General features: G+C 44.2%; 1 protein-coding gene across 1 annotated transcript; it reads right to left on the bottom strand.

Moving 5' to 3' along the window:
* Positions 1–4,443: 4,443 nt before the first annotated feature.
* Positions 4,444–12,598, bottom strand: OCSTAMP (osteoclast stimulatory transmembrane protein). The gene is made up of 4 exons (XM_060232974.1): positions 12,570–12,598; positions 9,544–10,594; positions 6,568–6,905; positions 4,444–4,477 (listed from the first exon to the last, which is right to left on the bottom strand). Exons 1-4 carry the CDS (start codon positions 12,596–12,598, stop codon positions 4,444–4,446), a joined length of 1,452 nt encoding a protein of 483 aa, XP_060088957.1.
* Positions 12,599–15,156: the final 2,558 nt, after the last annotated feature.

Below are 15,156 nucleotides of genomic sequence, written 5' to 3'. Positions count from 1 at the left end.
TGACTCCATGAGCCTGCTTTCAGGAAGGAAGGAAGGAAGGAAGGAAGATGTTGCTCCAGAAAAGGCTGAAGGCATAATGATGTGTAATGAAGAGAAGGTTGCCAATATGTATAGATGCCATGACTGCTTATGGATGTGTGTACAGTGAAGGGGCTGATGTATTTCAGGGTTTTGAGAGGCTTGAGGGATAGGTGGATGAGAGACTTCTGGGATTCCTTCCACCTGTATGAACCAGAAGAAACTCCTGGGAGAGAAGGAATCTTGCCCCCTTCCCTCCCATGCTGCTTTCTTGCCTCCCTTCCTGGCCACTCTGACCTCCCACTCACCTTCCTCCCCATTACAGTGTCTACTGTCTTGTTTGCTCCAGTGCTCTGGGCCTGTCTGCCTCCCTAGCATTCTGCCCACCTTTTGCTGGCTCCCCGGCTTCTCTGCCTGCCCATCTCGGGGCAGCAGCAGAAGATCCAACTCTCCCCCATTACTCACCTGCAGCACTGCCTCCTCCAGTTCTCTTGGCAGACCAATGGAGGTGTTGCCTATGCTAATGCAGACAATGGTCCTCTGTTTGGGAGGGATTTTAACAATACCCCTCCCCTTTTTTTTAACTGTTCGGGCTTTTCTGCAAACCTGGGGAGGCATTCACCAAGTTTTCTGAAAAATCTCTCTCCTGCCTATGTGGCCCTATCCACCATTTGAAGTATTTGCAGATGGGGCTATGCTTACTTAGATATCCTATACGGGATATCATAAATAGATCCCTGAGGGAAGGGCACTTTCCAACGCCGCTCAAAGAGGCTGTGGTCCGTCCCCTCTTAAAGAAACCATCTTTAGACCCGGCCCAATTGGCACACTATCGGCCGGTCTCAAATTTGCCCTTTTTGGGCAAACTTATTGAGAGGGCAGTGGCGATGCAGCTGCAGACTTTCCTGGAGGATGCTTCCATCCTTGACCCATTTCAGTCCGGCTTTCGCCCGGGACATGGGACGGAGACGGTGCTGGTCGCCCTAGTGGATGACCTTCAACGGCATCTGGATCGGGGCGGCTCGGCGGTGCTGATGCTGTTAGACCTGTCGGCTGCGTTCGACACGGTTGACCATCGGCTACTGAAGGGTCGCCTTGCCGACGCAGGGATTCAGGGGTTGGCTTTACAGTGGCTTTCCTCTTTCCTTGAAGGTCGGGGACAAAGGGTCGCAGTTGGGGGGGAGCTGTCCCGGAGGTGCACACTTGATTGTGGTGTGCCCCAAGGGGCGGTTCTCTCCCCGATGTTATTTAACATCTATATGCGACCTCTTGCCCAGATTGCCCGAAGGTACGGGCTAGGGTGTCATCAGTATGCTGATGACACCCAGCTCTATCTACTGATGGACGGCCAGCCGACCTGCGTCTCGGAAAATCTAGATCGGGCACTATATGCCGTGGCTGAATGGCTCAGACTGAGCGGGCTGAAGCTTAACCCTGCGAAGACAGAGGTCCTTTGCTTGGGTCGCCGCGGTCCGGAAAGGGGAATCCCCCTACCAGCCTTTGACGGTGCGCCGCTGATAGCGGCGGACAGGGTCAGGAGCTTGGGGGTGCTGTTGGAGCCTTCCTTAAAGATGGAGGCTCAGGTAGCAGCCGCTGCCAAGTCCGCGTTTTTTCATCTTAGGCGGGCAAGGCAGTTGGCCCCCTTTTTGGAGCGCGACGACCTAGCAACAGTGATCCATGCCACGGTCACCTCGAGGTTAGACTACTGTAATGCCCTCTACATAGGGCTGCCCCTGTCCCGAACTCGGAAATTGCAGCTGGTGCAGAATGCCGCGGCCCGGCTGTTATTGGGTCTCCCCAAGTGGGAACACATTCAGCCGGGTCTTCGGACCCTGCACTGGCTTCCAGTAATATACCGAGTCCGGTACAAGGTGCTGGTTATCACCTTTAAAGCCCTATATGGCTTGGGACCTGTCTACCTGAAGGACCGTCTTTCCCCGCACGTTCCCCAGAGAGTACTGAGGTCGGGAACACAAAATCTCCTTACTATCCCTGGGCCGAAGGAAGCCCGTTTGAAATCCACCAGAGAAAGGGCTTTCTCTGTTATGGCCCCTACATGGTGGAATCAGCTGCCGGAAGAGGTGAGGGCCCTGCGGGACCTTGTACAGTTCCGCAGGGCCTGTAAGACGACCCTCTTCCGGCTAGCCTATACCTAGCTTGAGAATTTTAATGTAACTTGCCGGATTTCTTTATATACAGTTGAAATATTTATTAATATTTATTGATAACCATGGTTTTATCTGTTTTTATCTGTTTTAAATGCTGATCCCTTTACATGTTTAAATACTGTAATTTTGTTGGATTATCACTGGAAGCCGCCCTGAGCCACTTGTGGGAAGGGCGGGATATAAATCCCAAATAAATAAATAAATAAATAAATCCTTGCTTAAGCCAGGATGAGAGATGGTGTTTAGTTTCTTGATGAGTTCTAATTCAGTATTTTCACAGTGTAAAATATCTTTGGGTACAGGAAAACTCCCCTAATGCAAATCAGCTGAATGTATTCCCTAATCTACTTCCTTGCTTCACAAACCATCACTTAAATCTAGTTAGAAGTGTTCATATCCTCCGCATGGGAACACAAATTCCATCAGTGGCAAGCTGAACAAGTCCAAGGAGATGCATAAGTGAGCTCCTTGGATGGGGAGCTGTCTTACTCTAGTGGCAGGGCTTGCCAGACTCTATTTTTTAGGTGTGTAAGATACTGAAGAGGAGAACAAACCACAAGTGATAGAGTAGGGTGGCCAAACTTCCTTAACCTCAGAGCCACATAGAATAAGCATCAGATGTTAGAGAGCTGCAAGACACGAACACAAATTAGCCACACATCTTTATGAAAACTCTTAATACTTTCTTTGCACAAAAAGATAAAATACATATGTATGTACTATATAACACAACCATTTTAGAAGGAGACTTTTTAAAAGAACAAAATCTGGGAATAACAGTCCCCATAAGATCAGCATAGGGAAGACTTGAGAGTCAGTCTACATTAAGTTCCTCATTTACCTCTGGGAGCCGCATAATATGTGTGAAAGAACCGCATGTGGCTCCCAAGCCACAGTTTGGCCACCTCTGTAATAGAGTTTATTAATGTTATAACTCTGAGCTAGAGAGCCCAGGCTAGCCCAACATCCAGTCTTGGAGGTTAAACAGGGTTGTCTCTGCTTAGTTTTTGGATGGAATTCCATCAAGGAAGCCCAGGGGTGCTATGCAGAGGCAGGCAAAGGCAAACCACCTCTAAACATCTCTTGCCTTTAAACCCTCCAAGGTTGCCATACATTGGCTGTGATCTGATGGTCAAAAAACCCCCAGCATTATAAGCAAAGTGCTGGTTATATAACAAGATATGCCGCATAATTGCATGCAAGTTTCAACATCCATCTATGCCTGGGATGCTCTCTCACAGGAAAACTGTTTAGAAGAAAAGAAGAGATTGGATTTATTTATACCCCGTCCTTCACTACCCAAAGGGGTCTTAGAGCATCTTACAATCTCCTTTCCCTTCCCCTCCCCACAACAGACACCCTGTGAGGTAGGTGGGGCTGAGAGAGCTCTGACAGACATTGCCCTTGAGCAGAACAGCTTCTGACTCAAAGACATTCCAGCAGGTGCATGTGGAGGAGTGGGGAATCAAACCTGGTTCTCCCAGATAAGAGTCCGCACTGACTTCAGCATTATCTCTAGCAATGCAGGGCTGAAGCGAACAGATAAAGAGAGAGAACGGAGGGAATGTATGAGGTTCTGTAAAGATTCACTGTTTCCTTGTCATACAATGGTCTTCTGCAAGTAAGTCTGTTACTGGACCTTTTGGCCACTACCTTGGGACGCTGATTGGGTACCTTTTCTTGCTGAAGTCTGGCACAGAGCCAGTTAGAGGTGAAATTTTTGCCCAGAGCCATGTTGATAGCAAGAGAAGAGCTAGCAACTCTACTCTAGTGAGAAGGGGAAATTTCCATTAAGCTTGTGACTACTTTTTCTGACTTAAACATCAAAGAGAGCATTCTGAGTGCCTAAGGAGGTAACTCTGAAGCAGAAATGGATCAGGGGGTCAGGAAAGTCAGCAACCTCCCCCCCCCCCGCCAACAAAAAAAATCATAATGAATCTGTGGCATCTCTGCCCATGAGTCATTACATAAAATTACGACTTTTACACTGTTAGCTGAATGATTGCTGAAAGCTGGGCTTGTCCATGGAGCAGGATAGAAGGCATCTTACACATGCAGGATTGGGACTATGATCTAGCAGTCATGGTGAATTTACACACTTTTCTCTATGTGTATCTGCATATGCATGCTTCTGATTTAGGAACAGACCTCTTAGGATTTGAGTTTCAAAAGTGAATGCACTCTGGATCAGAAGAGGGGTGACATTTTAATCTGTGCTTTCATTAAGATGCAACACAGCAGACTATGTCATTAGCCTTCAGCAACCAGCAACAGTCACGAACACCTTGGGCCTGTTTGTAATAAAACACAAGATTGCATGAGACAGTATTAGCTTTCCCATCGGCAAATAGCAGCCTAGTGTGTGACTGCAATTTTTATCCCTGGTGTTGTTTCTGTGCAAATCATGGGACTCTGGGTTTTTAAATACCAAAAAAATGGAAGTCTAGTAGAGGGTGAACCTTTACTAACCATGGCACTGAAATTACATTACTTGTAGGTTTTTACAAGAAATATTTGCCCAAACATCTGCCACAACAGCACCCCAAATGGGTGACAAAATTTAGAAATAATTTCAACAGGCACATCATAACAATAAACACACATTCTTTAGACAAATTCCGGGGGTGTCTCATATTTTGCACTTTGTGGATTATAACTTTCAAATTCTGGCTCAAAATTCCTTTAAAGGGTTTTGCTGCATAAACCTTTGTGCAGCTGATATTATGTTTCATATTGTTGCTAGTCTGGAAGAGTGGGGACATGGTGGACACTGTGGGCAATGGTGTGATGTCAATTTGGGGGAAACCCACAAGAGTTTTCTCACCTTTCTAGGAATTTCCAAAAAAACCTATGATTTCTGGGTAGTGCTTCTCTGGATGAGCTCTAGAACAAGACCACCTAAAAGATGTAGTTGAGTGATTTGAAATTGAGCTGGAGATGCATTTGCTAACAACAGCCAAAAAAACCATTTTGGCCTTTTGGGGGGAAAAGCAGAAGTAACATCACTTCAGGATAGTCCAACTAGATTTGGAAAATAGCCTTGATGATGAAATCCAGACCTCAGATTCAGCAGAAACTCACAAGAGCACAGCTCCTGAACCTTTCTGACAGCCCCCCTCCTTCCCCACACCTACCTTGTCCATTGAATAGTAGGTGCAGCTGTATAACAATCCCTGGATTAGGAGAGCGGGCAGCCAGCCAGCCACCAGGAGCTTTGCCAAGCCCCCAGCAGCCCTCATTAATCCCTGGAGAAGCCCGTGCCACCCTTTCTTCACTTCTTATGTGATTTTGGGCAGTTGGTGGCTTGCTGGCATTTTGACTGTGGAGGGGAGGCTCAGCAGAGCCCCAGGTGAGAGAGGCCTGCTTGGGCTGGCTGGATATCTAGCCAGCCCAAGCAGGCCATGCTTGCTGGGGCTCTCTTTTTGCGTTGGGTTGCTTTTGGCTGGTGGAGGGGAGGCGGCATATGCTAATGAATTATGCTAATGAGCTCCATCACATATTTTTCTACAAAATGACCCCTGATGAATTCAGCATGCTTTCTGTTATAGTTACAGGATTGGACTAGGAATTGGGAGACTGCAGTGAATCTGTGGTCTCTCATGGAAACACAGTGGGCGTTTTCGCACTGACCTTCAAGTGGCGCGACCACCCTCTTCACACCGGAGGATCTGCGCGGATTTCGCACAAGAAGCTCCGGAGCACCCAAAAGAGCCGGCGACTTCCGTCGCGAAACCCGCTCAAACGGAAACCGCCAAGAAGCAGGAAAACGTTTGAGCGGCTTTTGCGACGGAAGTCGCCGGCTCTTTTGGGTGCTCCGGCGCTTCTTGTGCGAAATCCGCGCAGATCCTCCGGTGTGAAGAGGGTGGTCGCGCCACTTGAAGGTCAGTGCGAAAACGCCCATTGAGTGACCTTGGGCCACTCACACTCTCTCAGCCTAACTTACCTCATAGGATAGTTGTGAGAATAAAAGAAGAGAATAATGATGTAAGCTGCTTTGGGTCCCCATTGGGGGAAAAGACAGGGTATAAATTAAGTACATGAGTTAATAAATACCTCCAGTTATGTAAAGAACTTTTGTGAAATATTTATTATGTTTTGATATTAATAAGACACAATGAGTTCACAGTTATGCATTTTTAAGCCTGTAGGCATGTTTCTATTTCTTTTCTCTTATATATTGCCCATTTTATTACTAATGAAGAGGATGCCCTAACCTGGTCACTGCAGAGACATACAACGGCAACCCACCTTTGAATGCCTCTTGCCCTGAACACCCCCAGGGGAAGGGGGTCACCTTAAGTTGGCTGCAGTGAAGACAAAAAAATTATAATTATTTTTTTCTAAAAAAACATTTTAACGTAATCCTGTGGGTTCCTGCTGCTGTTGTTTTTGCTTTTTTCTCTTGTGTTTCTTAACAAGTTTCCTGTACAAATATTGGATCCTCTGGTCTTCCTGGCTCTCAAAAAAGGAGGCTGAAATTTTCTGGCAAAGCCGGTGCGAGTAGGTTTCCAGAAATATCATGGCATAAATGATGCAATAAAGGAGTCCAACAGCAAAGATCACGGATGCATTCGGAGGGCACGGCCATTTCATGGAGCACTCAGCAGAGACAAAGGTCAAGTTCTGGTGGTAGCTGCGTTCAAAGGAAGATATAACTTGTCCTGTTGGGAAAGCGTCATTAAAAAGTTTCTTCAAAAATTCCAACCAAGTCAGTTTGACCTGAAAAACAAAGAGAACCGTTCTGTAGAAATGCCATTACAGAGCAAAAGAAACTTCTATTAAGGACTGCGGAAAAGTCATCATTAATTGTAAACCAGAATTCAGAGAAAGTTACAGTGCCATCCTAAAGACTTAATTCTTATAAATCCGTTCCAGTCACCTCTGCTTAGGATGGCATTGCTAGTAAGACACAACCATACCTGTTTGGATTAATGCCAAAGAACTATAAGGTCTTTTGATAGTGTTCCATGTAGCCACCCCCACAAATTCATTGAAACAACCAACAAATGAATAGATGATGAACAATACAATTTACCCTATATTCAAAAGTAACTGCAGTGAAGGGATCAGCTACCAAGGGAGCTGATGAGCTCCCCCTTACTCGCAATCTTTAAGCGGCAGCTGGATGAACCCTTGTTAGGGATGCTGTAGGCTGATCCTGCATTGAGCAGGGAGGTGGACAAGATGGCCCCTTCCAACTCTGTGATTCTATGATGGCACAATGATGTTTTGGCTTTATTTTGTGTTATGTACGAGAGTAACTGCAGTTATCAATACTGTTCTCAATGGTGTTCCTGCCTGGCTCATTGGAGCATGAAGGACTGAGCTTGGGGACTTGAACAGTGGGCAGTAGGATTCAAATCCAAACTGCCCTGCTCCAGTCACAGGCCCCCAGCTGGTTTGAATGACCAAAAACATGCTAGCTTGGGAATCCAGTGTTGTATATTGTTGGTCCAGCAGGCCCCGTTCTCCAGTCTTGTATGCAACCCTTTACCATGTGGTACCCATTAAAGAGCTTGTTATCACTTATGCTTCATCTCATCTGGGCATAGAACTCACTATATTATATTTTATCAATTCCTCTGAACTGAAAGTATATGTGGAAAGCACATTGATTTAATTTGTGCTGGTGGCAATTGTCACTTTGCACACCATGTCATACAGGAAAATCCATATAGCTCTTTGGAAGCTGAGCTGTGCAGTCTATGTTCATGGCCACAAATTTATAACACCAGTGGGTCATGCTAATGTTAAATCCATGTGAGGGTTGGAATTTAAGTCATATGTGTCTTTGGGTGTAAAGTACCGTCAAGTCATAGCTGATTTATGGCAACCCCATAGGATTTTCAAGACAAGATATGCTCAGAGGTGATTTGCCATTACCTGCCTCTGCCTCATGACCCTGGACTTCCTTGGTGGTCTCCCATCAAAATACTAACTGACTCCACTTAGCTGCCAAGATCTGACAAGATCCAGCAAACCTGGTCCATCAAGATCAGAGCTTAAATTGCATAGCATAACCCTTAATTGTGAAAAGGCTGCTTTAGAAATATGGGCAGGTGAATGATGGTAAGAAAGTATGAGCTTCGAATGCAGCATTTTATGAACCTCAGCCACAAAAATGGCACATGCGCAGAAATCCTGGGAAGTGGATATGTGATAGCACTGGTTTCAACTGCCAAGTGGAATGTTACAGGTCATTTCCAGACAATTCTAAGGGCTGGGTTTAACCAATGCAACCCCAAACAGTTAAGGACTGAGGCATCTGAAGAATCACTTCTGCCTACATGAATATTGTCCCTCTGATGACATTTCCATCACAGGTCGCACTCTCAGATATTAGGTGAGTGGCTACCAAGGTAGAGTCTCCTCTCTGCCAGGACCCCCAATTTATGGTTCTTCTTTATCAAGTATTTTAAGACTAAACATTTCTTTAAATGCCAGACTTTTTACCCATCTCTTTTCTTTTTAGGATATATTATGTTGTTTAATTGGTTGCAGGGCTTTTTTTGTAGCAGGAACTTTTTTTGCATATTAGGCCACACACCCCTGATGTAGCCAATCCTCCTGAAGTTCCTGCTACAAAAAAACCCCTCTGATTGGTTGTATTAATTGGTTGCATTGCTGATACTCCCACACCAGTTTAAATTATGTTTGTTTAGTGGTCCAGAAGACCTAAATTTTGGTGGGAAAGAAGGAGGCAAAATAAGATATTGCAAACTACAACTTGTTTTTGCTAGTTTCATATGCTAAGTTTCTAAGTGATGGCTACCATGAGATAGTAGATGGTAGAACACCTGCTCAGCATGCAGAAGGTCCCCTGGTTCAGTCCTTGGCATCTCCATTTAAATGGTCAGGTAGGAGCTGATCTGAAGAACTGCCTGAAACTCTGGAGAGCTGCTGCCAGTCAGAGGAGATAACTTCAGGGCTTTTTTGTAGCAGGAACTTCTTTGCATATTAGGCCACGCACCCCTGATGTAGCCAGTCTTCCTGGAGCTTACAGTAGGCCCTGTACTAACAGCCCTGTAAACTCCAGGAGGGTTGGCTACATTAGGGGTGCATGGCCTAATATGCAAAGAAGTTCTCGCTACAAAAAAAGCCCTGAATAACATCAACCTTGATAGACCAAAAGCCAAGGCTTAGCATAAGGCAGCTTCCTATATTCGTACCTTCATCACTGGTCCTCTCATTCCATGTTCTAAATAATGAGAACAGATTATTACCACCCTATAGTGGGTTCCTTTATACTTATCATTATATAAGCCTGATAATAGAAGCTTTCAATTGAGTCGTGTTCGGCGTTGACATCTTGACATACCTTCATTTAAAGAGACAAGTGAGAGGCTCTGATACTCACATCATATTTTATCTGGAATGTAATTGGCACTACAGGGAATCGAGAGACTTCAGCCACCATTGCTTGTGTCAAGTGGAAGGCAATATAATCTGTTGCTATGATCACCAGTGTCAATATCAGCATTAATGTGAGGAGAACCATGTGCCTTAAGCATGTCATTAATTCTTCTCGGGTCAGCTTGAGACCAGTTGACTTGATCAGTTTTTTAGGTGAGCAAACCAGTAGGTGAGTGGCTTCATTTCTCTGAGCCAAGTCTTCCAGCTTTTTGGTTATGTAAATATTGTCAAACTGGAGGTCAGTGAGATAGCTCTTCAGGTACCAAGCCGATTCAAAGATCAAGTAAAAGAGGATGAAGCCAGCAATGATCCGGTTGGCCAATAGCATGACCTTCTGGGCCAACATTTCAACATGTGAGAAATCTTCTTTGATCCTTTGGCTAGCCTTGTTCAAGTTCTGACTCAGCAGGAAGCTGTTGTTGTATGTTTCAAACTGAATATGGCCGTCTCTAGGTTTCACTATTTGATTTGGCATAAAATCAACAACTCCTTTGAGATAGCGGCTGAAATCCCAAGAAGCATTTCCCAAAAGATGTGTTGAGATAAGGAGGCTCTCTGAGGAATTCCTGCAGATGCATTTAATGACTTGCAATATGGCTTGGATATTGCTCATGATGTTGGGAACAATGTTTACTGCCACAATCATGAAGCATGCAGATAGAAGAAGCCTTCGCCCTTGCTTGGTCCCTAACGTAGGCACCATCATTGTGAACATGCAACGGAGAGGGTGTACCAAGAACAGGGTCAACAAAGCAAGAAGACTAACAGCGGTAGCCGTTGCACTGGAGAACTGGAAGGAATACTGCAGTGAGGAAAACATCCAGCGATAGAAGAGGCCTCCTATCGACACAGCAATACAACAGCATATCAGAAATAAGGACAGGAGCTGCTTGTGGTTTGAGGGGACGGGTGTTGAGTAAGCATGCCAGATTTCCAGGATGAAAGCTTGTATCCGTGGGAATAAAATATCCTGAAAGTAGGTCCAGATCTCCAACCTGTATCAGTAATGTACATTATTGAATCCAAGTTACTAAAACAAATGTTTGAAAATATTCAAAGTATACTAACATTTCCACTTTCATCACTCAGAATGATATGAGGGTTTTGTTTTTTTCAAATTCAGATAATTTATGTGCTTTCAATTCAATGGCTTTTCTGAATTCAGGGCTGGAGGCAACATCAAATATGAAATCTCATAAATGGACAATTATTGGGGCAGATTGGCCCTTTTTACTTTACCAGGAAAGTTTCTTGTGAGCCAGTGTAGAGGGCCACTAGCAGCCAAGCAAGATGAGCTGAGCTGATGACCCCCTGCATAGGCTCTTGCAGTACTTCCAGTGCTCCCCTTTATCCTGGAACATTTTAGGCTCTTTTACACTCATTTTTGTCACTCGTGTGCCCCATTGCATCTTCTTTTCCCCCACATATATTTTGCTCCCTCTTGTGGTTGCTTTGATATTACATCACCGTATCTCCAGCCTGGGCTAGTATTTGGAAGGGAGACCTCCAAGGAATACCAGGATCATGACACAGAGGCAGGGAATGGCAAACCACGTCTGAATGTCACTTGCATTGAAAACCCTGTGACTTTATAGCAAAAAAAAAAAAAATCTCCAGTATATTGCCCTGCAGTTTTAAAGCACAGGGTATATCTTGGAGTTACAACGATGTAATATTGAAGTGACCACTAGAGGGAGCAAAACACACATAGAAAGGGGGGTGGGACCCTGAAACAATAGGGGCACACAAGCAACAAAAATGAAAGTGCAGAAAAGTCCTTTATTATCCCAATCCACTGGGTCAGCTATGAAATTCAGTCAGATACTGAATACTAAGCCAGTTCCCAAACTGCAGTGAACATATGTATAAGCCATGTACAGTTTACAGTTGATTTGTATTTCCACAAATGTAAAGTAATTTTCATGATACTTTTAATGCATATACAGTTGAATGTGTGATTGAAATAACACATTTATCCAGGCACTGGTCTGTGGTTTGATTTGTAAAGTGAGTGCATGTTGGCTCTTGTCTCATAAATACACACATTCACTGTAACATGTGGACATGGGAATCCATCAAGTACTAGTCAAGTACTAGTATGCCAGCTATTGAATACACCAAAATACCTGGAGAATATTCAACTTCAAAACTGGGAGAAGGGGGTAGGGAGAAACTTGAAAGTGTTAGCTTGACCTATGGGGTCATCATAAGTCAGCAGTGGCTTGACTGCACTTTCTACTACCAGGTAAAACGGTATAGCAGTGGAAACAGTGGCATTTATTCACTTTTATATTTGTACTCCCCTTTTCTCACCAATGGAGACTCAAAGTGGCTTACAACATTCTCCCCTCCTCCGTTTTATCCTCACCAACAGCCTTAGTTAGATTGAGAGAGAGTGGCTGGCCAACAAACAAGCTACTATGGGAGAATAGGGATTAGTAAGGATGTTACAACACCACCAGCAGTCCACAAAGAGGGCATATAGAATGTAACAAATACTGTGAGAACCAGTCTGGTGCAGTGGTTAGAGTGTTAGACTAGGATCTAGGAAAACCAGGTTTGAATCGCCACTCTGCCATGGAAGCTTGTTGGGTGGCCTTGGGCCAGTCACACTCTCAGCTTAACCTACCTCACAAGGCTGTTGTGAGGATATACTGGAGGAGAGCAGAATGATGTAAATACTGCTAAACTGGAGAGGGGGGGCGGGTTGAGACATTTTAAATAAATAAACTGTTAATGGTGCTTTTTAGAATCTCTCTAAAGCAGCTTTCTAGGATGAAAAGGATCACACTACAGGTTGCTCAGTCACATTTTTACAGTGCTACATAAATAAACCCCTTGTTTAATTTCTGTTCAGGTCGTCAGACTTCTTGGAGCCAAGGGCTATAATCATTCCTCCTCCATGTAGCTTCAAACACCAATTCACATGGTATTTCTCCAAAGCAATAAATTAAATTGAATCTTAGGTACGTTTCCTCAAAGACAGAGTAGAAAGCCATTATGCCAACCAAATCACCGTAGGCTGTATTATATTAATCAAGTATTACCTTGGCAAACGCATTTCCCCAAGCAAGGCATAACTTAACCAGTTGTTCTTCTAGGGGACAATTTCTCAACAGAAGTAATAGAGCAGTTGTTCATTGGATTGTTTTTCTAGGCAGAGAAGCAGCTTGTGTAATAATTAAGTGAAAAGAACTACATACCTAATTCTGTGAAGGTGTCCCCAATTCTTTTGTAAATGCTCTGCAATCCTCCAAACATTCATCTTGCTGAAAAAAAGTATTCACTGATAAAGTTCCCAATCGACCAAGGGATGACCAAAAACACAGCTGGTTTCAAACAGAATGGTGTTTAAAAGGAGTAGCTGAAAATGGCTGAGAGCTGATCTGGTCTTCTCTCCACAGCCTTCTCCATTTCAGGGATGAGGAGATGGTTCAGTGGTAGAGCATCTGCTTTGCACACAGAAGGTACCAGTTTCAGTCAGTGAAATCTGCATCAAAAAGGCAAAGGTAATGTGAAAGACCCCTGCCTGAGACCCTGCTGCCAGTCAGGATAGACAATACTGACCTTAATCGAATAATCAGTACCTTAATGGGTATAAAGAACTTCATGAGAAATCCTGAATAAGACCTAAATACTTGTATCTGTTCCTCTTAAGAAACCTCTACCATGCTATATGTGTGTTCCCACTTAGATCCCTGGTTAAAACTACTGTAAGTATTACTGATATGAGTTCAGAAAAAGCAGAAGATCTATATTTCCAGTTTAGGATCTATTTTTACACTGTGGCAAGGCTGGTTGCTGTGAATAACCACTGGACTTTGGTGAGACATGTACTTGTCAGCTGATCCATCCCAGCTGGCTGAGATTGCAAGGTGTTTGTTAGAACAGGAAACAAAATTTCCACAGAGAGAACTCAATCCTGCTTGAAACCTCCTCCATAGACTGCAGCTGTAAACAAAAGAAAACAACAACAACAAAAAAGCAAACATTACTCTGGAATTATTAGAAAGAGAATGAAAATAAAATGGCCAGCTCAAAATGCCATTATGTAAATCCTTCGGACAGTTATCTTGGCAATATTGTACACAGCTAAGCTGAAGTTCCCTCCCACTTATCTCAAAAAGAATATTAGAGATAGAAATGACACAGAAGAAGTTACTAAAGTAGTTCAAAGGTTAATGTTAAACTTTTCTGTGTGCACCTGAGGCTTTTCAGTTTGGAAAACTGTTTCTGTTTAGTTTAGTCTCTAAGGTTATTGAGAGAAAAGGAGGAGGAGGAAGAGACTGGATTTATACGCTGCCCTTCACTACCTGAAGGAGTCTCACTGCGGTTTACATTCTCCTTTCCCTTCCCCTCCCCACAACAGACACACTGTGAGGTAGGTGGGGTTGAGAGTTCTAACAGAAACTGCTCTTGAACAGAATACCTCTGACCCTAGTAACTCTAGCAGTTGCATATGGAGGAGTGGGAATCAAATCCGGTTCTCCCAGATAAGAATCTGTACACTTAACCACTATACCAAAGTGAGGGAGATAACTATGGATGCTACTTAGAACTTCTTCATGGAAGAATAATCTTCAGATTGATCTCTCTCGCTCTCTAGGATTATTGTGGTGGGGGGAGATAACTATGGACGCTGCTCTGAGCTTCATGGTGGAAGAGACAGTTGCTCAGGGCCTGATTTGGCCCCCGGGTCACATGTTTGACACCCCTGCTCTAGAGAGTGGATGTCAATCCATGCAGACAGTGCTGAGTTTAGATGTACCAATGTATATAATCACCAACCATAGCTTTTGTTCATTTCATTTGTACATGAGGCATAACATTCCTGGAAGATTTTGCCTGTAATCATTTGTTCTGTTAAAGCTGTAACCTTCATAACCCCAGTTACGCTGTGCACTAGAGCTATTCTAGCAGTACAGAGAGAAACACAGGCTTTTTAAAATATAATTTCATCTGTGCCCAGGCAAGGATGCAATAGCAAGCTGAGGGCAGAACAGCAGAAACACATCCCATTCCAAGTTCAGGGAGAGAGGTGTTTTTTCCCCTTAATTAAATTTTCCACTTTAAAACCTTACAAGCTAATGAGGGCACAATACCTTAGCCACTATATTATGCCCAAAAGAAAGCAACAACCGAAGAGCCTCATTAATCAAAGAGAGGGGCTGTTGTCACAAGTGCTTCCCTCCACCTCCCCCAGTCTCTGACTCACATCCCTGCCTCTGACTCTACTCCCATTCATTAAGAAATAATTGGAAAATCCCATTTGGTAGATGCCTGACATGAATCTCTGAGTAATAAGGTGGTGGGCCAAAGCCTGGTCTGATTAGGAACGACAGAGGGGTTTTTTTTTGGGGGGGGGGCAGCTTCATCTTAACTCCCCTCCTAAAACTTGGCCATCAGACTAGGTGCATTACAATCTGCCAGTCACGTCCTCCCTCTCCATTGTTACATTATTTATCAGTAGAAAGAGGATGTGGCTCAGTGGTAGTGCATCTGCTTTAAACACAGAAGATCCCAGGCTCAATCCCCGGCATCTCCAATTAAAAGGACC

This window comes from Heteronotia binoei, chromosome 2 (assembly GCF_032191835.1).
Source record: "Heteronotia binoei isolate CCM8104 ecotype False Entrance Well chromosome 2, APGP_CSIRO_Hbin_v1, whole genome shotgun sequence".
Taxonomy (NCBI): Eukaryota; Metazoa; Chordata; class Lepidosauria; order Squamata; family Gekkonidae; genus Heteronotia; species Heteronotia binoei.
This window is presented reverse-complemented; position numbering and strand designations above follow the sequence as displayed.

Bases quoted from the DNA above. Each gene is read 5' to 3' on its own strand.
- OCSTAMP (XM_060232974.1), bottom strand. From the start codon at position 12,598: ATGGCTTTCTACTCTGTCTTTGAGGAAAC. The intron at 10,595-12,569 runs GTACCTAAGATT...TTACTGATACAG, and splicing joins TACTCTGTCTTTGAGGAAAC to GTTGGAGATCTGGACCTACT. The intron at 4,478-6,567 runs GCAGCAGGAACC...TATTACAAACAG, and splicing joins AGAAAAAAGCAAAAACAACA to GCCCAAGGTGTTCGTGACTG.